The sequence below is a fragment of the Ixodes scapularis genome, unplaced genomic scaffold, assembly GCF_016920785.2.
Source record: "Ixodes scapularis isolate PalLabHiFi unplaced genomic scaffold, ASM1692078v2 ptg000044l_1__unscaffolded, whole genome shotgun sequence".
Taxonomy (NCBI): domain Eukaryota; kingdom Metazoa; phylum Arthropoda; class Arachnida; order Ixodida; family Ixodidae; genus Ixodes; species Ixodes scapularis.
In genome coordinates this window covers 475315-501660 of record NW_024609897.1, presented here as the reverse complement: position 1 = coordinate 501660, position 26346 = coordinate 475315, and the positions used below count along the sequence as shown (strand labels likewise).

Genomic DNA, 26346 nt, shown 5'->3' with positions numbered 1-26346 from the left:
AGATGGCGGCAGCTGTCCAGAGTGTTGTGTTTGCCGGTTGTCTGCTTGCCGCGGTCGCTCATAGATCGCGTCCACCTTTCCAGTCTTTCCAATTTGGCTTGCCGACATGCGGACGGTCATTACTTTATTTTCACCAGAGTACAGCTTCGCTGGTCTTCCTTGTTAAGGGGATTGCATAAATTTTTCTCTGGTCGTATCGAGCTAAGATTTCGTAAAGAGGTGACCAAAAAACGGGCATCAAGTGTATCTAAACTTCAATAAACAACTTACTTGGGTGAAATGTTAGATATCAAAAACTAGAAATTCCTACATAAGGCTTTCGTCCCCTAACAAAAGCGACTGATAGGCGCTACAACCAACAGTTGGCAACGCAAGATAGCAAACGGCACAACGAGCGCTTTCCTCGATCTCGGCAATACCAGACGAGGTTTCTGAACCACGAATGACGCGATTTTTGTCTTTGCCAGTTGTCAGTGCGTGATTATTTTATCATTACCAATAAAACATAAAAAATGAACATACAACGAGAGAAAAAATTATAAACATACGTGTGGTCTTGTTTTATCGACTAGTATATTCGGCTACATGCCGTCGTCTGCTTTGCACTCACTGGTTGTTACCGCGTCGATTTTCTTGTCTCCAACTTTCATTTGTGCTGTTTCGGGCTGTAAGACACCCTTAAAGTACCCAAATAGCGAGTGAAGCTTGGTTCCCTGGTATGAGGAGTGCCAGAGACCGAAGTTTTAGGGCGGAATTTCGGTGGCGACCTTCGAGGTTTCCGACAATCCTACAATGGGTGAGGCACATCAACAATGAGGTAGGTCTTCGAAACATTATACCGACATCGATGGTGTCGTACCCGAAGCTGACACTGAAAAATGCAGTACTTGGTGCCCTCGCCGCCGACCCCCAACTGTCGAGACGGATAGACCTGCCGACCTTAGTCGGTTGTAGGGCCAATCAGATGCCTTTTAATAGCAAAAGAACGGTGTGAGTATAGTAATTTCAAGTTTTTTATTCCTATCTTATACTCAGGTAAGCTTGCTCAGAGGACGTTTGGTACACTTAAAGCAAGTTCTACGGACCTATCTGTACAAAGTCTTAGCTCGATCCGTTAAGAAACCGATGTATGCGATCCCTTCATACATCCAAACATCTCCTTGACCCACGCTGTATGTACAAAAGTCTTTGCTCAGTAAAAAAAAACCCCGTAAGGTTCTAGTTGTATATTCCGATCGCACTAAAATACGAACCACTTCAGAGAGCATTTTAGGTAAGCGAAGTAAAAAAGACTCTGACATGGGTTTGTGTTAACTTACCTTAGCATTTACCCAGGGGAACGCCAATGCAAGGAGAAAAAGACCAATAAATGGCCCTGAAGTGCTGGTGAGCATAACCATCATAATCTGCGAGAGAATTCGAGAGAGGTTAATACTATTTTAATGAAATATTTAAGGTAATTATCACATCAAAAACTTCTGACATTAAATAACCCAGCAACTCTATTTTTGAGTTGCGGGGAGTCGAAGCCAGAAACGGCAGTTGCTAAAGTCTTGCTGTGCTTATAGGTTTGTAGTTGTTAATCCTAAATAGACGATTTTTAAAGCCCCATCAAAAAAAAAAATTTGACAATTTATATTTTTTGGGGCACGAAGCGTTTAATTGTATCCGACATACTGTCAAATACTGACGCTGAACTAGTCCTTGATACGAGTTTACCAGAGTTCACGTCGCACGCCAACGCTTCCATTGTGTCTGACACCTGCTCGGAGTGCTTGCCCAAACTATGACGAACGAATATATGGTGCAGCAGATTTCAGGCAGGGCGCACTTTAAAAAAGGGAGCTCGGAAAAAGCAATAGTGGTAACTAGTCGACTGCTAAATTACAACTGATGATACCGAAAAGCAATATTTGTTCGAGGTTAGATTCTCGTCTCGTAGATAAAAGAATAGGATAAAATAGGTAGGTGGTGGAAGTCCCATTTAAACTTGCAAGCCCCGAAACACCACGATTATCCCTTCACCCTGGTGGTTGAAAAGGACACAATCGTTTCAGACCTGTGTGCCCACTGCCTAGTATAACACACGTCTTCAAGGAACAAAACAGTATGACGATGATATTGCCAGATGTGGCAAGGACGACATTTAATGCTTTGATCGTTGATACGTGAATACTGAATTATTAGAGATATCCTTCTAGCCTTGCTGTTAACAGTGCCTGGTGTTTTCGCAGAGCTCTTAATATTTACAACAACTTTAGTTATTGTCTCATAAATATTGCGTCAAAAGTCTCGAGCCTTGATCTAAACTAGACAGTAAAAATTGACGCCTGCGCGTAGCTATCTCAACTTTTTCGTCAAAGGTGTATTTAACAGGTCGGTTTTTTCTTGTAAAATTACAAAACGTAGCTTTCTTTCTCTAAAAAAGTATAGGGCCAAAGAATTCGCCAGATTCAACGGTGGTCCTTAGGTGTAGCCGACCAGCGAAAGAAAGCAGACGATACGCTGATGAAATCTGTTGTCAGCAAAAGTGCCACGGTTATGCAAACGCGTTTTTGTAAGCTTTAATTTTATTGTTTGCACTTATTTTAAAATTAGGGGTACATTACAAAGCGATTACGTTCATTTAATAAACCACGGTGGTCGCGAGTATTCACGATAAAGACGTAGCACCATCTATCAATATGAGCGCCAAACACACCCCGCAACTCGACCTGGTCGACTTCGTTGACGCCCGCCGTTGACCCTGGCAAGTTTCTTGGCCCTATTTTATACAGGAAGGGAACTACGCTTTGTAATTTTACAAGAAAAAAAAAAAGTTAGCTGTAAAATACACCTTTTGACAAGAAGTTTAGAATACTACGCGCTGACGTCGATTTTTACGGTCCAATTTATATTGGGCCTGGTGACCCGGGACACCCTATATATTTTTGTCATTCCACACTGTAATACGCCCTCGTGTTATTAGGATCAATGATTAATTGATCACAGGGCTTTACTGTTTTTTAGGTTCCTAAGGCTCTCTATGTAAATCTATTCACTATTTATAATGCCAATCTGAAAACAAAACAACAAATTTTTTTCACGCGCTAAGTGCTCAAACACTGAAACCAAAACTTACTCTCATTGCAGAACCCAGGTACGGAACAAGAACCGCCAAAATTGTCATCAAACTGCCAAATGCAAATGCTGCAACAAAAAAAAAAAAAATTAGATTGCCAAGGACATTGCGTACTAAGGTGAGTGTGAGTGCGACTCGCACATTGAAGAATTGGTGCTCTTACCTAAGGCTTTTGTGGTTATGTTAGCGTATCTTTCATTGATGTGAATGTACGGCGTCAAGATGTCGACATAGCAAGTGGCAGCCAGCGAGTTAATAACAGAGGACACAGTGCTGCAAAAATATAAACAGTTAAGCGCACTCTCAGGAGTTGTGACCTTGGTACTGGTAAAGCAAAAGCAGTCTTGCAGATAGTTCGCTTCTATCGGCAATCAATAACTACCTAAAAAAAACTTGCTCGTAACCAACAGTGCCTATCCCACTGCGGCGGTGAAAGTATCCTTCTTTATAACAAAAATAAAGTGGGCGATTGAGTGGGTTTTTATCGTTAAGTCAGATATCCTGAAATCGAACAAGTTATAAAATCACAGAGAAACACAAACGCCACTCGTATCCTGTATGCTACAGTTGCCTCGTACTTAATGACAACTCGAGCAACGCTGGGCATAGACAATTGTGACCACGCTTCTTGCCTCATTTATTACCCAATCTTATACATAGATACAGAGCCACAACAGTCACAATAATACACACTTCGTAGATTGTTTTTGCAGTTTCAATTTTTAAAAGAAAGTCATCAACAACGTGCGGTATATTCCCTCACGAACATCCGAAGACGTTCATGGTCCCCCCAGCACTTTGAAGGGTTCGATAGGGCGCGATTGTCCGTATTATTCGAAACGGCTGCTTCAGACGTCGGCGTCCCTTAGGGTGCGGAGTTACACCGCTATGTGTTGTACAAAGGAAAGAGCCTGCAGACGGGATGAGAAAGTTATGTGTGAACACGCCTCGAGTTATTTCGGAATCACGTTGGCTTCACAAACATCTGTGCTTCCAACATGTCTGCAGACAGTCTTCTGTGTGACTAACGTTGTTTTATACTTGGTCTAGGTGGCGCAAGCTACCGCCCGTTACAAAAGGTATAGTCATTAACATCCATCCATTCGTTCATTCATGTGACAGGGCCTGCATACACGAGGATGGTACACGCACCAGACAGCGTCTGTAGACTCTCTTTTGTCTGTCGCATTTTTAACGGTGTAACCGTTGATTTAAAAAAAAATCACGCTTAATCATAAGATGTTTCACGCCCTCTGTCTCGAGTCTACGGATCCTGCTTGCATCGTTCTACAACAATGTCCGTGCGTTTGATCTTTCACGGACCGTCCGAAAAGTGAATCGCCGCAATATATAAGAGGAAAGCCGGTGAATGACGCGTCCTGAGTTAGTAGGTTCAGATATATAAAAAAGGAGGTCTCGGAATGAGAGACAGAGATCTCATCTCTAGCCTAGATGCACTCCGGGACTCGTCATTCGCCGATCTCCCTCCTTAAATGCACTGCGGAAAAGTATTTATCCGCTAGGATATTTGTTAAGAGTGTTTCTCGATAAAGACGGCATTCAGGGGCAGAGTTTATGATGTATCGATGAATCCCTACTTGTATATATTTCTCGTAAACTGTATCTGAAAATCTAGAACACAGTAAAGGAATATTCAGGCAGATTTGTCAAAACAACTTTCACTGCTATCTGGCCACTGAAATGTGCGACTTTCACAATCAGTGCGGCATAAATGTTAAACAGAACTTTTATGATACAAGTGTCGTGAACAACAATTATTTCTGACTTATTAGGGCGTACTGTGCACATTGATTGTGATTACGCCATAACAATGCGGGTTTAAAACCCTCTTTAGTGTATATAGAAAAACAAGAAGGATGGGGACATATACCTTAGAGTGGCACTGACAACGCCAGTCAGAAAGAATCCAGAAAATCCAGGGAAACCAGACAGGCTTGTGTCCACGTAGTAAGGGACCAACTGCGAAATACGTAACGAGTAAATTTGTTGTTCGTAGTTTGTTCATTTACTCTTGTAATTTACTTTTTTTCTTTTTAAACAATAACATAGCTCCAGCAAATAAAAAAAAAACACTACCCGTGTGTATAATGCTGAAAGAAGTTTTATTTCTTGCTTAGCAACCGCAAAAACACAGCTCTCTCTCGTTGATTGTTTTTACGCGACTGTCTTTGTTCGCTAATCAAAAAATATATATAATTTGCCGAAACAATATCGACTTAATCCGCAGTGTGAAAGACCTGGTTCATTTGGAACTCTTGCTTGCATTAGATTTCATTTTCAGAAAAAGAATGTTGCTGACGAGATGTATATGTGGTTGCCGCACAATGATATTAACATTTAAACCATAATATTTACGCGTGTCTTTCTGCAAACCATTTGTTGACATTCGCTGCCACCGAAATTGGTGTTTTTGATCTGAACGAAAACAATATAATTGATGATATTTAAAGACTATGCACGACGTTTTCATGAGTAGTTATTGTCGAAAAGACGGATGCATTTACAACATATTATAAAAGATTACGGTCTTATGCAGTTCCTGCGCCTTGAGCACCTAGCTTTGTTACTCATAAAGCTCTCAGCACCATTTAATCGCGAGATCCCTGGCCTATAGGGAGTTCCTGTCCTTATAGAACTAATGGTATGACATTGGTTCAGGACACAGCGATACGAACGCTAACACGCTTCGTAACTCAGTTGCTGCTGCTGCTCTTCACGGTGTCACCAGTTGCGTTGGATGGGGGCGTGCCCTGTCTATCGTCATGGCCGCTGGAATACGTTTTCGACTTGGATCCTACACCGCAAGGGGAAACTGCCGTCACATCTCAGCCGTGGCTCCGCCTGCAAGACCACCGCCTGATGGCGCACCGAGGAACGCTTCCGTTTCCGCCTTCAGGCTTCCTACAAAAATACCTACCACCGGCGCAGGCCTCGGGGCACAACAGCGATGCCGACGTTAACACGTTTCGTAACTCAGGTTCGTTACTTGAATTACACGAAATGTTATCGCTCTGACAACGTAATGCTCTTAAATATGTCGTGCCCCATCGACAGAAAGAGTCTACTAACACTCTATAGATGCGTTGTCTCTGTTGTGTATAACTGCTTGCACTCGCTACCCCATGACAGTGACCTCCTTTTCTTAGACGTATTGCTCATGTTCTCTGGAGAAGTCGAACTTAATCCCGGTCCCTTCGAAATCGAAAGACTCGGCAATATAATTGAAAACCTAGCATTTACTGCTGAAAACCACCAAAACGAAACCTGAAAGAGACTGGACTCTATCAGTTGTGGAATTATAGAACTAAAACAGAATGTATCTACTCTACAGTAACAAATGCAGTAGATTAGCGTCATTAACGACAGACTTGTTGTGGTTGAGAATACCATAACTGGCGTTCAAAGAGACGTCCATTACTCGTATGATAAAATCTGTACCCTTGACTCTAGCATTGATGACTTAAATAATAGAATGAGACGCAATAACTTCTTAGTCAGAGCTTTCCCAGGAAAAAAACAACAAATGAACGTGGGAAGATACGGCTAACTGTTTGAGAGGCTTCATCCAGGACCGCGAGATATTGAACGTGCCCACCGCGTTGGCCGGAAGCAGGGGGTGACAGCCAAACCGATTGTGGTGCGTTTCATTGACTTCAGAGAAAACAGAACGTATTGAATAATGCAAACAAACTCAAACACTCGCCCTCACTTAAGGTCTCTATCTCAGACGACGTTTCTCCTGGGGTTTTTCACCACCGGAACAAGCTGTGGCAGTTCATTGCGCAGTTCAGAAATCAAAACATAAAAGTTAAATTTCTGTTCGACAAACTTTATGTCCGTGGAAAGCAGTACGTTTATTGTCCCGAGTCCGATAAGATCTTTTAGTTCAAAAATTCCAAGCTGTGTATGAAGCAGTTTTGGAGGTAACGCGTTCCTAGTAACGACGTTACTGGTAACGCGTTACATTTTTCGCTGACGCAGTAACGTACTCGTTAGTATTCTGAATGAATAACGAGTAAAGTATTTCCGTTACTTTTTTACGGTATCGGCTGTCAAATTTCGTTACTCGTTACTCGTTACTTTTGACCAAAACTGGTGAAATCCTGCACCAGCTTATCGCTGCACGGAACCAGCATCCGTCACAGTAAAGTTAGCAAAAAAACAAGAAAACTCACTTCTCGAAGGCGGAAAAAACCTTCGGCTACCAGCTCATTCCGTTCATCCTTTTTTTTTTTTTTCATAGTGTCACCACCCACGAGGCTTGAACGAACCACTGCGTTACTGCCTCCTCCCCTCCCTCCTCTTCCCCCCCCCTGCTGGAGCAGCAGAAGTGGACAGCGCGGGGGGGAGCCGTGGAGAGACATCCGTTTACTACAGTGGACAACTAGTGGCAAAGCGATTTGCTCATTTCTCTAGTTTCAAAAAAAAAAAAAAGCAAAAAGAAACACGTACCCTTTGTGGAATATTTTTACCCTCGCTCTCCCCCTCGCTGCCTGAAAGTTCCTGACCCACTTTTGTACACAGAAGTATCTTTCGCTTGATTAGTCTTTGATTCCCTAAAGTCATAATAAAAAAATTAAAAAAAAAAAGTTTTAAACCTGAAAAAAAAAACTGAAACACGAAACTTTTTTTTTTTCACAGAAAAACTTGGAGCTACCGCTAGTAAAGGGCAGCAAGGATTATAGCCAGTGTGCTGGTAACCGGTGTCCTGTTCCAGATAGTAAAGAAAAACAGTCTCTGGTAATAGTATGAACCGGACTGTTACTAAAACCGGCGTACACATGAGGGTTGTTGGTTGGCTGGTTGTGTTCCAGCAGTCCTCGTTCGCATGCTGTAGTTTATAAAAGCCGATTGACTAACATTTCCGACTCATTCTGCGCGTGAGATGGGCATGAATAACGAAAGTCCGTCGCCATGGCCAGTAGGTCTCAATGAAATGTATCAACCAAAGGAGACAGAATCAGGTAATTTACAGTTTCAATGTCTAATCTGCATTCCAAAAATTAAGCTGCTCCGCGCACCAAAACTCTATGAAACCACTCTGTAAATTTTTATCTTTATCCAAGCTTGTTAAGGAGGCTTATCATACACCTGTGCCAAACATATGTACTCGAAGAGAGAAGTAACGTAAAAGTAACGTTCGTTATTTTTGAAAAGTAACGGTAACGGTATATCGTTACGTTTGTAAAAGAGTAACGTAGCTTGATAACGCGTTACTTTTTTACCAAACTAACGAGTAACGCCATTTCGTTACTTTTTTTCGGTGACGGGCACAACACTGGTATCAAGCGATGACGCGACAGTCTAGAAAAATAGCTAGGCAGGATTGTGTTGATATCTCTGTGCTTGTTGCGAACATTCGCAATCTTCTGCCTAAACAAGATATTTTTTGTCAACTGCGCATGATTCAGGTGCTCAGATTATGCTAGGAAGTGAAACGTGGTTAAAGCCGGAGATTAGCGATGGCGAGGTTCTTCTTAGTCAATCATTTCAGTTGTTTCGTAACGACCGCACACGCTCCCGCGGTGGCGGAGTACTTATTGCTATCAGTAAAGCCATGGATGCATCACTAATTTCTGTAGATAGTGACCTTGAAATTTTGTGGGCACGCTTAGATCACCCTTCTTTGCCAGTTTCGTTGGCGCCTGGTATCTCCCTCCTGGCCGTGACAATACTTTCGTTAATAAACTATACGTTTGTATGGAGCACGTTTTTTGTTTATTTTGCAGTAGTACCATTATTCTTGCCGGAGATTTGAATTACCCAGGCGTAAATTGGAAGGACCGAATTGGTGTTGCCTCTTGTACGGTTTCTGCAGAAGTTTCAAATTCTATTAACCTCATGCATAGCTTTGGTCTAAATCAAAATGTGAACGAACCCATACGGTTAAATTCTGTTTTGGACCTTGTTTTTACCTCGAGTGCGGATGATGTACGGTAAGTTCGTATTCTTGAGAAGATAAACGATCATAATACGCTTTTAGCTGAAATGTCTCTGCCATTATTAACTAAAAAGATAAGTCCAAAACTCATCAATGGATACAGCAAGGTTAATGAATGTGCCCTAAACGAGGCTTTTGAGCAGTTTGCTTCAGAATACGAACGCCATTTTTATGAAAGATCTGTGGAGTCAAACCGGAAATTACTAAAAGACGAGTTTAAGCTGTTGAAGCCTTGATTTGTACCTCAAATTGTGTTAAAAACAAATGCTAATCAACCCTGGTTTACCAGTACACTCAGAAAATTAAATAATAAAAAAGCGTCTCTTCGAAAAGCTAGAAAAAACAAACTTGTATTTGATATGTCAAAGTACTTGAACTTTTTTTCATTCTTTTTACTTTTATTACCTTAAGGACCTGTACGTGAGGCATTACATAAGGGGGGGGGGGGGTACATAAAATTCACAAAAATTGGGGAAAACATTGAATGAGAACAATGAGAAAGCATCATTATACAGAGATTACTCAAACAACTTGACAAGCTCCTGTGTAAAATGGTTATGGTCACATATCGTCACCAGGCTTGAGGGCATGCTATTCCATTCAAAAATACATAGAGAGAGAGGTGAGTATTTGTACGTGTTAGTTCTAGAGAAAATGGGTTCGACTTTACATGGGTGATCTAGGCGAGAGGAAATATGATGCACTGAGAAAATAAATGTTTTGGTGACCATGGGTTGTAGTATAGTCTGTGCATAAAAGAGAGCCGTTCGTTTTTTTCTACGAGTTTCGAGTGTATGGAGAGATATGGACTGTTTTAGACAGGAAATGCTTTTTCGAGAATAATCGCGAGTAATAAAACGAGTGGCGCAATTTTGGACAGCTTTGAGTTGGTTAATGAGATACAATTGATGAGGATTCCATATGATGGACGCGTATTCCAGTTTCGTCCGAACTAACATAGTGTATGCTAAACGTTTGACATACGGGTCTGCAAGATAAAGATGTCGTCTTAAAAATCCAAATGTTCTATTTGCTTTAGAGCAGATATAGTCGGCGTGGCACTTCCATGACAAGTCTGCAGAAAGGAAACACTCCTAGACATTTAAATGTGGCTACACGTTCTAGTTCACAAGATGAAATAGAGTAGGTGTAAGTCAGTTCATTTTTTGATCTGGAGAATGACATAATTTTAGATTTATCCAGATTAATCGTCATGAGCCAAGATTCACACCAGGTAGTTAATTTTTCCAGATCGTCTTGTAGAATTATGCAATCATTGGTGGAATACATTTTGCGATAGAGCACAAGGTCGTCAGCATACAATCTCACGGTGGAAGGGAGGGAAGAAGCAATGTCGTTTATATAAATTAGGAAAAGAAGTGGGCCAAGAACTGAACCCTCAGGGACGCCGGAGATGACATTCAGGGGAGAGGAGGTGACATTATCGACAATCACAGATTGGGTGCGATGAGACAGGAAAGCGCGAATCCACGAGACAATGTTACTACTGACGTTTAGATGGAGGAGCTTAAGTATTAATCTGCTATGGGGGAACATAATCAAAAGCTTTTAAGAAGTCTATGAATATTGCATCAGTTTGTTATAAAGAGTGCATGTTGGTATGAAGATCGCGGGTGCGTTTGAATAATTGGGTAACACAAGAGTGTTTTGCGGAAGCCATGCTGGTTAGAGAACAACAAATCGTTACTATCGAAATGTGACATTATGCTGCTAAAGACGATGTGCTCTAAAATTTTGCATGACACACTGGTCAGTGAGATGGCCTGTAATTTTTTAGCTCATTCAGATTACCTGATATGAAGATGGGTACTACGTTAGCATTTAGCCAATCAGACGGCAATTGCGAGAAAGCTAGGGATTGCTCGAAAATAAGGAGCAGAAATTTGGCAGAAGTATATTTCGTTATTTTTAAGAGTCTGGAGTTGATTCCGTCACAGCCAGGTGAAGAGTTCAGAGGGAGTCGATCAATAACATTCGAAATTCCGTCTATGAAGAGGTAAATATCCTGCATGACCGTTGCGCTTTCGAAGCTAGATAGGAAAGGTTCTGGAAAAGTTTCGCGCGTAAATATCTCACCAAAATACGCGTTAAAATTGGAGGCAATTACCGCGGATGATAATGGGCTATCTTGTGGATCTACGGTAGGAAGTTTGGCGCCCCTGGGTGTAGGATTAATTATAGACCAAAACTTTTTGGGATTTTCAGTTAGTACATTTTTTAGGTCAACATTAAAAAACCAATCTTTTGCTGACTGGATTACGCGTTTGCACTCTTTGTAAAACGCGTGAAAATGAAGCAAAATTTCATCAGTGTTTAACTTTACAGCCTTGCGGTATAAACGTTTTTTTTTTGTTATTTAAAATGCGCTTTATTTTCACTGAGAACCAGGGGAAAGATGAGTCTGAGGTAAGTATCTTTTTAGGAATAAACTTGTTCGCGGATCTAAGCACTGTGTCCTTGAAAACAGTCCAATTGACCTCGACTGAACGGTCATTGAAGGAGTTTTCTAAGTCTGCGAATGCCCGGAGGAGAGTGGAATTCAGATCCTCTATATTTGCCTTAGGGTAGTCCCAAATGACTTTCCAGGTCTTCTCTTTGTCTGGTACCTTTAGTGAAAGGTTGATGGCTATGAGGGCATGATCACTAATAGGCGATAGGAAATGTATGGAAGAGATATGTTCAGGATGAGTAATAAAAGCAAGTCTAATGTTGAATCGCCACGTGTTGGCTGAGCAATTTGTTGATGAAGTCCAAATGCAGAAAGCAGTTGCATAAATTCTAAACACTCTAAGGGGTTACTACTTGAAGGAACATCAGAACTGTGCGCCCAGTTAATGCCGGGAAAGTTGAAATCTCCTGCTAGGATGATAATGTTGTCAGGATAAGTCAAAAACACTTCTTCCAAGCTGGTGCCACGTTCATCAACAAAGTCACTTCCAGAGCTGGGAGGGGGGGGGGGGGCGATAACACACTCCCAGCACAAATTTTTGAAACGATATTTCCAATTCAACCGATAGAAGTTCAAGATTAGTAGTGATTGTCACAGCAGCAGACTCTAAATTTTCAATAGCAATAAAAACGCCTTTTCCTCTGCGATGAGTACGATCTTTACGGTATATAGAAAAATCTGAATCAAGAAGCAAGACCTGCTAAATTTATGGTTAACCAATCATCAGAACTTTTGGAAAACTATGTCCAAAGAAAGATTACTCTCTCCCTAAGCTGAGCAACGATCTTTACGAAGTATTAACAAACTTTGAATCAGCTATCTTCTTTAACAACTATTTTTCGTCCGTGTTCACCATAGAAGACTTACCAGTACCCTGTGATCCGATCTGTAGACTACTTAACATTTCTTGCGAACGTATCGTCTTTGACCAAAATGGTATCCTGAATGCAATCGAAAAACTCTCCCGCAGCTCAGCCCCTGGCGACGACAATATTTGCCCTAAACTTAAAAAATGACGAAGCACATATCATCGTACATTTTCTGTCGACTATTTCAACAGTCTCTCGACTCGGTCTCCAGTCCCGGAGGACTGGAGATTCGGGAGAGTTTTACCTTTTTTTTAAATCCGGAAACAAGCAGGACTACTCGAATTACACACCTATATCGCTGACAAGTGTGCCATGAAAAGTTTTTGAACATTTCGTCTACTGCCACATAAGGAACTATTTGTCGGAAAAGAAACATGGTTTTATGTCGGGATATTCATGCAAAACCCAGCTTTTTGAGTTCGTAACCAATTTGCATAACAACTTTCATTCGTCTAAACCCACTGATGCCATCGTCATCAATTTCTCTAAAGCATTTGACACGGTTCCTCACAAGCGACTTCTATACAAACTTTCTGAACTTTACATCCATCCATCTATTACACACTGGACAGCTGAATTCTTAACTAACCGTAAGCAAGCTCTTCATTTTGGGCATGCCAGATCACCAAGACTTCCTGTACCTGTCGGGAGCCCCTCAGGGTAGCGTTCTCGGTCCGCTTTTATTTCTTATATATGTTAACGATCTTCTTCATCCCATGACATCATCTATTGAGCTTTTCGCGGATGACTGCGTAATTTACCGTCACATAACTAACCCTGAAGATTCAATACTACTACAACAGTATCTAAATGTTCTGTCTCATTGGTGCAACACGCGACAGATAACGGTCAACATAGCCAGGAGCAAACTTTTAACATTCACTGGTCAGCGATCTCCCATTGTACGTAACTACACCTTACTAACACTGCCTCTCGAAAAAGTACCCACTTACAAATATTTAGGCGTAACATTTTCTGAAGACCTAACTTGGAATACTCATATTGACAATATAGTGGCTAGTGCATGCAGATCTCTAGGATACATAAAACGTAACCTATACCTCACTTCCCGTAGTGTTAAACTACCTGCCTATCAGACTGTCGTCCGATCAAAATTGGACTACAGCAACTTTATTTGGTGACCTCACCAATCATATCTTATTACTAAACTCGAATTGGTGCAAAACAAGGCATCACGTTTTATACCACACGACTGCGCACGAACGTCAAGCGTAACTGCACTAAAATGCAACCTCGACCAATTCTATCTCAGAGAACTCAACTTACTCGTGCTGTCCTTTTACACGAAACTTACAAATTCTCTTTTGATTTTCGAAACACCCACTGTCACCCACCACCTCACATCTCCTTGCTTCATCACCACATCCTAAAAATTAAACCTCTATTCGCAAGAACTAATAAATTCCGAAATTCCCCACTTTCTCTCGCTATTACTAACAGGAATTTTCTTCCTGAAACCATAGTGCATGAATCTAACCCGAAGACATTCCGTGAACTCTGCGAGGCATACCTGAAAAGTGTTGGTCTTTAACATGTTTATCTGTTAATTACTTTTTTCTACGTGCTGTGTTTTGATATATGTCCTATTAGTTCGTAGTTTTTGCGTTTTTCTATTATTTACCTTATCGTCACTCTTCTGCTATCTGTGGATGTCACTTGATACCCCCTCATGTAGTGCATTTCATCCGAAATGCCTTTGAGGTATAATAAACTGAACTGAACTGAACTGAATAGACATCCGAGGCAAGTCCTCTTCTATATTTCCTTTCTTAATAACGAAAATTAGGGGGATCGGCGTACATCAGGAAAACTTGATTATGTTTAGGCCGCGAAAGTTATCAACAATGCGCTGTCTAAAGGACCGAGCCGTTCACAATGAAGTAAATATACGCGTAACATAAAACCAGCCTTCTGTATTGTTGGGGGATAACTCACTCCAAAGAATTAGGAAACGTGAATGTCAATCCCCACGAACTACTGTCTTCAGAAACTTGCCAATAGGCGTTTCGGCAACACAAGGAACTTCCTAACGTCAAATGTATATAGTAACAAGCTAGAGCTATCTCAAAGTCCGATCACAGGCCGTATACAGACCAGCGGCCGACTACTCGGATGATCGTTCAGGGCCTAAGGATCGAACACATTTTTGGAGAGAGGGTCCGCAACGTCGGCCGGATATAAATCGCTGTACGCTCATCGGTTCTCAAAGAGGGTGCTTCTCGCCTACTGGCGACTCCAGCGAAATCGACACCTCGTAGCGGCAACACCGAGAAGCTCAAGAGAGGAGGTCGTTTCGACTCTGTCGTCTGCTATCGCTGCTTGGTTATCGTGGCCAGCAAAGAAACACACATCGTTTCCAGTATATTTTTATACTTCCGCCATGTAATTCCTACTCACGGACTAGAAGAAGGTTTCTAGCGTAGAAAAATCGCTTTGCGTTCATATGTAACATCGATTTTACGCTGCAGTGCAAGAAGTTTATGGTGGTCAGCGCACTGAACGACGAAAACGACGCTTCAGTCATCCGCCATTTTGCCTTACCAGCGCGCCTCCTATAGTTCGCTGGAGTCGAGAATAGTCTCTGACAGTTGAGGTGAACTCAGGAGTGACAAGATCCCGAGCATACTGTTTTCGCTCCAGAGCCAATGAGGGTGCAAAACTGACCGACAAAAACGCCGGAGAGCGAATCACAAAGCAAGAAGCGTCAACGTCAGAAGCCCCGCTCTAGTTGTTTTAGGTTGCAAGTAACTATACCGTCCAAATCGTCTCCAATGGGCACGCTTCGCTATTTGTTACGGCTCCGTGTGTTTTGTTTAAAACAGTATGAATGTCAGGGAATATAAAGGAAACTAGAGGACACCTGTTCGATCTTGCGTATGGCCCCGGAAAGCAAGGGGTCGCAGTCTCGGTACCAGAAGACCAGCGCCATTGCCACTGAGGCCAAGAAGAAGGATGTGGTCACCAGGAGGAGAGTGCTTATGAGCACGGTCCTGCGAGTAGTGCAAAAAAAACCATGCAACTGATCAGAAAAAAAAAGCATTGTGGGGCAAAGCGTCCTGCGATTGTGTTGCCACTTGAAACGTTCTTGGTTCAGCTCTAGTAATCTCCAGGCATTCCTTGTCGAGCTGTGCCTCCAGCAAATGTCTCCACTCCTCTCGACTCAATTGACTCCACCCCATTGGATTTTGCCTGTCAGCCTCACAACTATATTTACAGTTAAACTTAGTTTGTGTATAGGTCATGTGACACAGTCGCGTGACATCATTTTCTCCACTAAATTCAGCGGGAGCGGGCAAGCGGAATTGGTGCTGAGGTCACGTGACATCAATTTTACCGCTAAATCTTGTGGGAAAACTAAATTTTTGTGTTTGTCACGTGACATGAAGTTATGTGACCCCATTTTCACCCTACATTTAGTGGGAAAACTGAATTGGTGTTATGGTCATGTGAGGGCAATTTTCTTGCTAGATCTAGCGGTAAAACTGAAGTCATGTGACGTGACAGGCCACGTTAAAAGGGTATTCACTTAGGCTAGTTGGTGGTACATTTCAAGAATAAAAGCCCTAAAAAACGAGGACCAGTAAAAGAAGACACGCACATAGTAGAGCGCACTTGCAACTGAGGTTTAATCTGATTTAAACCCAAGAAGAAACATATATGCCTTGTCAACAGCCAACCACGTCATGTAAACACATTGTTCAATAATCTACATATAATCTTTCTAGCTTGAGCTAACAAAGGACTGAAGGTACGCCACCTCCGAATCGTACAGTGCTATCGATGGGGCGCTGATGCACGTGTCGCCGTCGCACTTATAAAAAAACGAGTCCGAAATTTCCCTAGTCATTTTGTTACGATTCCTGCTCAGGATAAGTTTCCTGAAGCTTTGTGCAACAATCGCATCGGTTGCAGTGTATCGCAAGATTACCCGAGGGCAAATATCTTACTGCGAGTGCGTGTTCCCTTAGTCTGTCGTTGATGCACCTTCCGGTTTGTCCTATGTAAACACGTTAAAGGTATTCTATACACCACCCCTTCCTTGCACTTCACATATTTAATTCCATGCTTCTTCTTACATATACCCACCTTCAAATCTCCCCTTTCTATTCTTGCAGACGGTTTAACCGATTTCTGAGGCGCTGAAAGTAGTACCGGTACTCCATGCTTTTCGCCTACTTTCTTCAGACTATGGCTAAATTTGTGCACATATTGCCGCGAGCGCAGCCGACCAAGCAGGCAGCGCGCTCGTGGCCGAACGGTTATCGCGCGCGCCTTCCACGCAGAAAGCCAGGGTTCAATTCCTGGCCGCGGGGACGTATTTTTGTGGACTCTGACGTAATGTTTTCGTAAATTCGAGAACCGTGTTGCTTGTTCGAGGTCAGAATGTTCTACACGCTCAACCTTCTACGCCGATTCTTCCAGAACCCCACGCGTGTACATACGGGGCTCCGCGAGGCGAGCCGCACTCAGTCTCGCCCCAGCGCTTATTGATCCTGCGGTTTCGCCGAAATCGACGCCCACGCTGCTGTTTCCTTCGTTTTCCTTTTTTCTTTGGGCACAAGTTCGCCCCAATAAACATTTAGTTCAGTTTTCGTTGCCTCATCACTTGTCATTTGTGACATTTTGGTGGGGGTGCGGGGTACCATCCTATGCCCGTAAAGCGGACCCCTACGAGGACACCCCGCCCTAGGGTGCCTTCATGTGCGCTTCGCATAGGGTGATGTCAACTGCCCCTTTCCACTTTCCAGTCCCTCTCCCACCGCCATTTTGGTTCTCCATTGTTTCGCCGTGCGCTGGAAAGTGGCCTTTGTGTCCATGGGTCCTCCCATCCGAGGGGAAAGACGCTAATCCTCCCTCTGTGTGTTCCACAACGCTGCTGACGCTGCTCCAAACTTGTGAAATAACGTGCTTGTTTCAGGGATGGCTATCAGCCACACAGATCATCGCCGAGAACCAAGATGGCTGCTGGTCTGTCGGCGAGTGGTATTACAAAGAATGGCATCACCCTATAGGGTGATGCCATTCTTTGCCGTTTTTTGTAATACCAGTTGTGCTATAGCAGTTGTGGTCAGCCCAGGAAGGCTATCCTTCGCCGAAGACGCCGAAGCCTGAAGAAGCCGTCGGACCAGAGGTCAGTCCCCCGAATTGGGTCTCTTGCCCGAGAACCGGAGGAAGAAAATACCGACCATGACCACCGCACCCGTCGTCATCCTGCCCGTCACTCCCCGCTCTCCGACCCCCTTTCACGGCGAAGCCCACGAGGACGTCGAAGATTGGCTGCAGCATAACGAACGTGCAGCTCGCCACAACGGATGGACGGCTGAGCAGCGCCTCCAGAACCTGTACTTCTCGCTTGAGGGCACCTGGAGGCGCTGGTTTGAGAAGCACGAAGCCTTCTTTACTTCGTGGGAGTCATGCGGCGCCAAATTGAAAAGGACGTTTATCAACCACCACCGTCGGAAGCGAGCAGAGGATCTTCTTCAATCAAGGGTGCAGGGCCCTAACGAAAGCGTGACAAGCTTTGTTGAAGATGTTCTGCGGCTAAGCGCCCGAGCCGATCCGGAGGCCGCCGAGGAAAAGAAACTTCGCGTCTTCATGCGTCGCGTGAAGAGTGAAATCTTCCGTTTTGAGTGGGATGCTCTCTCGTCGCCTACGGAAAGTTACGACGTCGTGGGATGGACCGCAGATATGGACCGCCGGCGGACATCTTATCACATCTGTTGTCAGGTGCAGAGATCGCGTTGAGACCCACGGGGAAACCTGCCCTGTGAAGTTCATCATCCTGCAAGACTGTGCGAGGGACGTTATCCTCGGAATGAACTTCCTCTGCGAGTATGCCGCCGTTATCGACCTCGGAGAAAACCGGCTGACGCTACTAAAACCTGTTTTCACCACTGAAAGAGCCCAAAGTGACGTCATCTGCTGTCCAAGTCCTCACAAGCCACGAGACCCTACCGCAGCGCTCGAGTGTTTTTGTACCCGTCGGGATCAACGAAACTTTCTGCGGTGAAGTTCTGCTCGAAGGAAGCCTGCAGTTGCTTCTTGAAAGAGGAATTAGCGTCGCTAGAGGAGTAGCTGAACTTCAGGGTGGCCGCACTGTGGACCGTGTGTCAAAATTCCGAAATGATACCCAACACCTCACAAAGAGTGCAGCCGTGGGCCAAGCGGAGGAACTCCGAAACTTCGCCGAATTCACCGCCATTACTGACGAATCCTCGCCACCTCAGGAAGACAGTACGTTGCTAGCGCAGCTCGGCATTGACCCTAAGCTTCCGGGCTCGAAACGACGACAGCTGATTAACCTTCTCGCCGAATACCGCGACTGCTTTGCGACGTCGTCGAAGGTGCGTCAAACCGCCATTGCGAAGCACCGCATCGTTACTGAAGACGACGCGCGCCCTCTTCATCGATCGCCGTACAGAGTTTGCGTAAAAGAAAGAGAGGTAAACCAGGAGCAAGTTCAAGAGGTGCTGAACGACGGCATAATCCAACCTTCAAGCAGTCCGTGGGCCTCTCCAGTGGTACTCGTTAAGAATGACGGGACGCCTAGGTTATAAGTGGACTACCGGCAGCTGAACGCTGTGACGAAGAAAGACGTCTATCCACTCCCCCGCATCGACGACACGCCAAACCGGCTGCGCCATTCTCGATATTTTTCATCAATGGTCCTGAAGAGCGGCTACTGGCAGATCGACGTCGACGAACGGGACCGAGAGAAGACAGCTTTCATAACGCCAGATGGACTGTACGAGTTCAAGGTGATGCCCTTTGCACTATGCACGGCACCAGCAACTTTCCATGGTGTCATAAACACCGTACTGGCTGGACTGAAATGGCAGAGCTGTCTCGTCTACCTTGACGACGTTGTTGTGTTTTCAAGCGACTTCGACGAGCACTTGTGGCGATTCCGAGCTGTTCTCCAAGCAATACAAACCGCCGGCCTCACTCTCAAGGCATGGCAGTGTTGATTCGCCTATGACGAACTGAAGTTCCTAGGCCATGTGGTTAGCAACGATGGTGTTCGCCGAGACCCAGAGAAGACTAGCGCCGTCGCGGCATTCCCAGCGCCGACAGACAAGAAGGCCGTACGAAGATTCCTTGGACTATGTGCGTATTATCGGCGCTTCGTTCGCGATTTCGAAAGGATTTCCGCACCACTCACAAAAATCCCAAAGACGCCCAGAAGTTCGAATGGGCCGAGGAGCAACAGCAGGCATTTGACGAGCTCAAGCGACAACTCCAGACCCCTCCAGTTCTTGGGCACTTCCATCAAGATGCGGAAACCGAGATTCATACGGACGCAAGTAACGCCGGACTTGGCGCGGTACTGGTTCAAGTGCAAGAAGGCACCGAGCGAGTCATCGCCTACGCAAGTCGGACACTGTCCAAAGCGGAGATAAATTTCTCCACGACTGAAAAGGAATGTCTTGCGGTCGTCTGGGCCGTCACGAAGTTCCCCCGTACCTGTACGAAAGCCCGTTCCGTGTTGTCACGGACCACCACTCACTCTGCTGGCTTGCGAACCGAAAGGTCCCTTCAGGACGCCTCGCTCAATGGAGCCTCCGACTGCAAGAGTTGGACATGACTGCGGTCTACAAGTCAGGTCGCAAGCACAGCGACGCCGACTGCCTGTCCAGAGCCTTTGTCGAGACATCTCCCGGTAGCAACGACAACGATGACGACGTGTACTTCCTTGGCGCAGTGAGCACCGACGACATGGCACGATGTCAAAGAGACGATCCTGAGTTGCGCGCGTTAGTCGAGCACCTCGAAAGACGAGGGGCTACTATCCCCTGTGTCTTCTCAAGAGCCCTGCCGACTTTCGTCCTCCGACAAGGTGCACTTTACAAGGAGAACTTCGGAGAAAACAGCACACCATGGCTGCTGGTAATCCCTACCAACCTTAGAGCGGAGATCTTCCAAGCCTGCCACGACGACCCGACGTCCGGACACCTTGGTTACAGCCGTACTCTGGCCCGAATTCGTGAAAGGTATTACTGGCCCAAGCTGCCAAAGGCCGTCCGCCTCTACACACGACCGTGCCGCGAGTGCCAGCTACGCAAGAAACTGTTGACAAACCCGGCAGGTCTCCTGCAGCCGATTGCTCCCCCGACCGCGCAGTTCCAGCAGATCGGAATGGATCTACTCAGTCCTTTTCCACCATCAACGCAAGCAAACAGATGGATAATCGCCGGCACAGATTATCTCACGCGGTACGCCGAAAAGAAAGCCCTTCCTTAAGGGACTGCTGTGGAAGTCGTTAAGTTTTTTATTAAGTCCATCGTCCTCCGGTACGGCGCTCCCGAAGCTCTGATCTCAGACCGTGGATCATCGTTCACGGCCCAGTTGACGCAAGAAATCCTTCGTCTCAGCCACACCAGTCATCGGCGCACCACGGTCCCGCAGACCAACGGGCTGACAGAAAGACTCAACAAAACCTTCGCCGACATGATCTCCATGTACGTCGACGTGGAGCACAGGACATGGGACGAGGTGTTGCCTTACGTTAAATTTGCCTACAACACAGTGGTGCAAGAGACCACTGGAGTAATCCCGTTCTAGCTGGTGCATGGCAGGAAAGTAACGACCATGCTCGACGCGATGCTACCAAATGAACCAGCCGACGGTGGGAGCCCCGACGCCCAGGTGGTTGCTCAACGAGCCGAAGAGGTTCTCCAGCTCGCCCATCTCCGAATTCAAGATTAACAGCGTGCCGACGCTACCCGGTACAACCTTCGTCGTCGGGACGTCCACTTCCAGCCCGGAGACAGGGTATGGGTCTGGACACCGATTCGCCGCCGTCGTCTCAGCGAGAAACTCCTAAAACGGTACTTTGGACCCTAAAAGGGACTTCGTCGACTTGGAGATCTCAACCACGAGGTGATGCCTTACGGAACAAGAACGTCATCACGCCGCCCAACACGGCCTGAAGTCGTCCACGTCGTGCGCCTGAAGTCGTACTACGCTCGATAGGACTGTGGACCTTATGTGTTCCAAATGACTCTTTAGTTTACCGTCCTTTTTATTTGCTTTGTTTTGTGTTGCATCGGGGCGATGCACTTTGTAAAGGGGGTGGTGATTCCGCGAGCGCAGCTGACCAAGCAGGCAGCGCGCTCGTGGCCTAACGCTCATCGCGCGTGCCTTCCACGCAGAAAGCCAGGGTTCAATTCCTGGCCGCGGGGACGCATTTTTGTGGACTCTGACGTAATGTTCTGACAAATTCGAGAACCGTGTTGCTCGTTCAAGGTCAGGATGTTCTACACGCAGAACCTTCTAGGCCGATTCTTTCAGAACCACACGCGTGTACACTGCGGCTCCGCGTGGCGAGCCGCAGTCAGTCTCGCCCCAGCGCTCGACCCTGCGGTTTCGCCGACACGACGCCCACGACGCGCTGCTGTTTTCTTTTGTTCCCTTTTTGTTTTGGGCACAAGTTCGCCCCATTAAACGTTTAGTTTACTTCAGTTTTCGTCGCCTCATCACTTGTCATTCGTGACACTATGGTATCACGGTCGTTCTAACATTCCGCCAGACCTTTCCACTACCCCTTCCCCTTCCCCGAAGTTTTCGTAATAATCCTTCTGACACATGTTTAATAAGCGTAAGAGGGTACCCTCCATCTTCTAGTTTCTTCACTTGTATACCAAAGCCTTTCACCATTTTGTGTGAGCACGACTTACTCAGCGAGGCTTCAAGCACGTAGTGGCAATACCTCTCTTAATAATTTTAGAGTGGTTTGAATCGTAGGGTAACACCGCTTTCCTTGCTCTGGCGGTGTACGTCCAACATACATGAGACGGCATAAATATCAGTTTCAGGTCCAAAAATTGTAAAATGCGCTGTCCAGGATCTTTTGTAGTGAAACTCAGACCGGCAGCGCAGTTCTTAAAAACATCCAGCGCTTTTTTTTTTTTTAATAAACTCTGCTCTTTCATTTCTCTCGGGGGAAGGAAGTAGAAGAGCATAGTTTATTTAAAAAAAGAAACAGAAAACGTTGCATGTTTTTAAAAACTGCACCGCCGGTCTGAGTTTCTCTACAGACGATCCTCCACTGCGCATTTTAGAATTTTTGGACCTGAAACTGATGTTTATGCCGTCCCATGTATGTTGGATGTACCCCGCCAGAGCAAGGAAAGCGGTGTTTCCCTAGGATTCAAACCACTCTAAAATTATTAGGAGAGGTATTGCCACTACGTGATTGGAGCCTCGCTGACTAAGTCGTGCTCACACAAAATTGTGGGCGGCCTTGGTGTACAAGTGAAGAAACTAGAAGATGGAGGGTACCCTCTTACGCGTATTAAACATGTGGCAAACGGATTGTTACTAAAACTTCGGGGAAGGGGAATGGGTAGTGGAAAGGTCAGGCGGAATGTTAGACCGACCGTGATATCGTATCTGCACAAATTTAGCCATAGCCTGCAGAAAGTAGGCGAAAAACATGGAGTACCGGTACTACTCTCAGCGCCTCAGAAATTGGGTAAACTGTGTGCAAGAATAAAAAGGGGGTATTCGAGGGTGGGTATATGTAAGAAGAAGCATGAAACTAAATATTTAGAGTGCAAGAAAGGGGTGGTGTATAGAACACCTTTAACGTGTGGGAGGGTCTACATAAGACAAAGCGGAAGGTGCATCAACGACAAACTAAGGGAACACGCACTCGCAGTAAGATCTTCGCCCTCGGGTAATCTTGCGATACACTGCAACCGACGGGATTGTGGCCCAAAGCTTCAGGAAACTGTTATTCTGAGCAGGAATCGTAACAAAATTACTAGAGAAATTTCGGAGGCGCTTTTCATAAGGAAGTGCGACGGCGACACGTGCATCAGCGCCCCATCGATAGCATTGTACGATTTGTAGGTGGCATATCTTCAGTCATTTGTTAGCTCAAGCTAAAAGGTTTATATGTAGAATATTGAACAATGTGTTTGCATTACGTGAATGGTTGTTGACAAGGCATATATGTTTCTTCTTTGTTTTAAAATCAGATTAAACCTCAGTTGCAAGTGCGCTCTACTGTGTGTGTGTCTCCTTTTAGTGGTCCTCGTTTTTTAACGCTTTCAATCCTGAAATGACAGGCCATGGCTTCACGAAACGCAGCTTTACAAAATTCGGAGCAACTAGCCAAAAAAAAATTTCGCATTTTAAAAGGAAAGGGACTTTGTGGATTAGGAAGAATGATGATATGACTATACAAGTTTAGACCGTGAGAACGTTGGTGGAATTGGCACGTCACTAAAAGAATAAGCATGGGTGTGTATTTTGAGAGCACTGCTCTTATGCGCACACTTCCGCGTTTCGCGGCGTCGCCGTCCGTGTCGACGTTGCCGTCGGCGTAACCGCCCCGAGAGGGAAATTGAATTGGTACAGAGGTCACGTGACGTCAAGTTTCCCGCTAAATTTACAAGAGAAACTGAATTTATTGATGGGTGACGTGAGACAAAGTCACGTTCCCATTTCCCCGCTGAATTTAGTGGGGAAACCTAACCGGCTAAAATTAGCCAGGAAATTTCCCCGCTAAGTTTAGCGGGTTAAGGAGGAGGAGGGGAGGGTACGGAGGGGCATACACTCCCCTTTGTACCCTCCCATCCTCCTCCTCAAGAGCCGCGCTTTAAATTTGCAATACGGAGATTTGTAAAAGTCTCATATATTTAACACCGTGAAATTTCAAGGTTTCTTCTTGGTGCTTGAGGTTGTTGTTAATGTTTCTCGACTGGCACTTGTTGAGTTGAAGGACGTTAACAATTTCTAGGCTCCAACGAATCCCGGTTTGACAAGAGACGTCTTTGCATACGTATCTGGTTTTATCAAAAACCAACTTGGTTAAGCTGTGTCAATTTCTGTTAAAGCGAAACAAAATGAGTGAATTATGGCGAACTCCGTGTTGGGAAAAACAATCAAGCCACATTGATTCTAAGCTACGCCAATTTTGTACGTAGTTTTTTTATTTAGTTTTTTTAGTCACTAAATGAAGCACTTGAAAACGTTGACAGGAAAGAGTCGTTGCTAAGTTTACACCTATTCAGACCACCTTAACTTCCGGTGTCGTCCGCGTCTCAGCTGAAATATTAAATAAACGTGATTCTTTAGAGCACGCCGTGTTGTCGCTTTTTTCCTTTCAGTTGTTGCCAATATTATGATTGCACATTGCGGCGAATTATTTTATTATTTGGTGTTTTACGTATTTATTTGATTAAACCTGTTACAGTGAAACGCATACTTACTAACTAACCATTCTTTGTTTGCTCGTGTTTGGACAAATGCTCGGTTTACGAAATACTGAATGGTCTCCACAGCAGAAAGGGTATTTATCTTATGTGTGCATTTAGACAACGGTAACTTAGTCAGCCCCACTGGGAGTCTATTGCACGGTGGAAGAATAAAAATGTGCCTGAACGGCGCTTCCCCGCCATCGAAGACTGGTGTCGAAGTTTCGCCCAAATATCTGACCAACGCCGTGAGACGGCGCTGTACGTCTAGCGTAGTAGGATACCTATACGAGAGCCAATCGAGGGGCATTCTTCATTCGGGCACACGTTTTCAGTGTCTCAAGGTGCACGACTGCACCTGCGTGAGGTGTCCTAAACTGATAGTGCCGGTGCCGGGAGATGCGTGAAGTTAGACCTTTACCTCGTTGGCTGGCCTCGTTTGGACGCACCTTTGTTCTTTGTTCTTCCACCGTGGGCAGGTGTCTACGCTGTCGACGAGAAATTTTGCCAGTGCAGCACCAGTGCTACCCGTGCATAACACTGCCGTGCACGTGCATAACGCAGTAGTGGTGCGTAACGCAGTAGGAGTAGCCGTGCACGTACATAACGTAACAGTGGTCACACGAACATACACCGGTACGATGCTCACCCAGACTAAAACGGGCGGGGCTGGGAATGGAATTCTAGATCCCTGGATCCTGCAGCGCGAGCTTTCGCTCCACGTACTCTGAGCTGATGTTCGCTAACACACTTGGAGAGCGGTGGATAAGAGAAAGCACAGTAAATCACGAGGCTTACCTCTGGGCGTCAGCGACGGACCTGGCTGCCGCGTAGCGCTGAATGACCATCTGATCCATGCCCATGCGATAGATGTGGGCAGCGATCAGTCCAATCATGTTGGCCCAGACGTTCTCGTCATTTGTCAGGTCGAAGCTAGCCCTGCAAAACGAATCCTCTTTTACTGCTCTGCTCTCGGAACTACTGAAATACAGGGACGAGGAGCATTTCAAATGCCCTCCAAACTGCTGATCTCTGCAAACATGTAAAAAGTATTCCACCAATTTGGAGGGATCATCAGCTTTATGATAATTTCTTTTTTCTTCATAATATTAAGTGACTACAGTCGCTCACGTGTGATAGCAGCGGGGAAGGCACACGCAGGCAAGGTGTTTTGAAAGACAACGAGCGCGTGCTTGGGTCCGGGCATTCGAAACAGGCGCGCTGTCCTCATCCTGGCAGTGACTATGGGTAAGGAGCACAGAGTGTCAAATCGAAACTGAACCGAACCGAAAACGAGAACCGAACAGTTATTTCTAGCCGAACTGGAACTGAACTGAACCGAAATCGTCGCAACCATCTTGAAACTGAACCGGAATTGAACGGGAAAAAATTTTAACGGTAACCGGTTCAAAACTGTTCATCGTATTTTTTTGTTTTTTATTACAAAACAAATTTTAGAGAAAAAAAATGACAGCTGTATTCCTGTGTAGTGAACAAATTTTCACATATAAAATTGCAATGTGTGAGAAATTGTAGGTTTTTGTGTCGCTTGTGTATTGACACCATTATCAATCATCTGCCACGTGCTCACTTGACGTCATTGTGTCAAGGCATGCTGTCAAGTAATCTCACGCCACCTGGCCCTGTGACGTAGTCGCATGACTCACTGCTTCAGGTCAGATGACAACGTGACGTACTCG

The 26346-nt window shown here is 45.1% G+C and overlaps 1 protein-coding gene across 1 annotated transcript in view; it reads right to left on the bottom strand.

Annotated features, from left to right (window-relative positions):
- The window catches only part of LOC115317540 (sodium-coupled monocarboxylate transporter 1), a 141413-nt gene that overhangs the window by 38801 nt on the left and 76266 nt on the right, over positions 1-26346 (bottom strand). The window contains exons 6-11 of the mRNA XM_040218554.1: positions 25445-25585; positions 15304-15433; positions 5013-5101; positions 3285-3394; positions 3122-3189; positions 1320-1406 (exon numbers count right to left, since the gene is read on the bottom strand). Of these exons, the coding sequence (XP_040074488.1) occupies positions 1320-1406; positions 3122-3189; positions 3285-3394; positions 5013-5101; positions 15304-15433; positions 25445-25585 (625 nt within the window). The remainder of the gene's footprint in view (positions 1-1319; positions 1407-3121; positions 3190-3284; positions 3395-5012; positions 5102-15303; positions 15434-25444; positions 25586-26346) is intronic.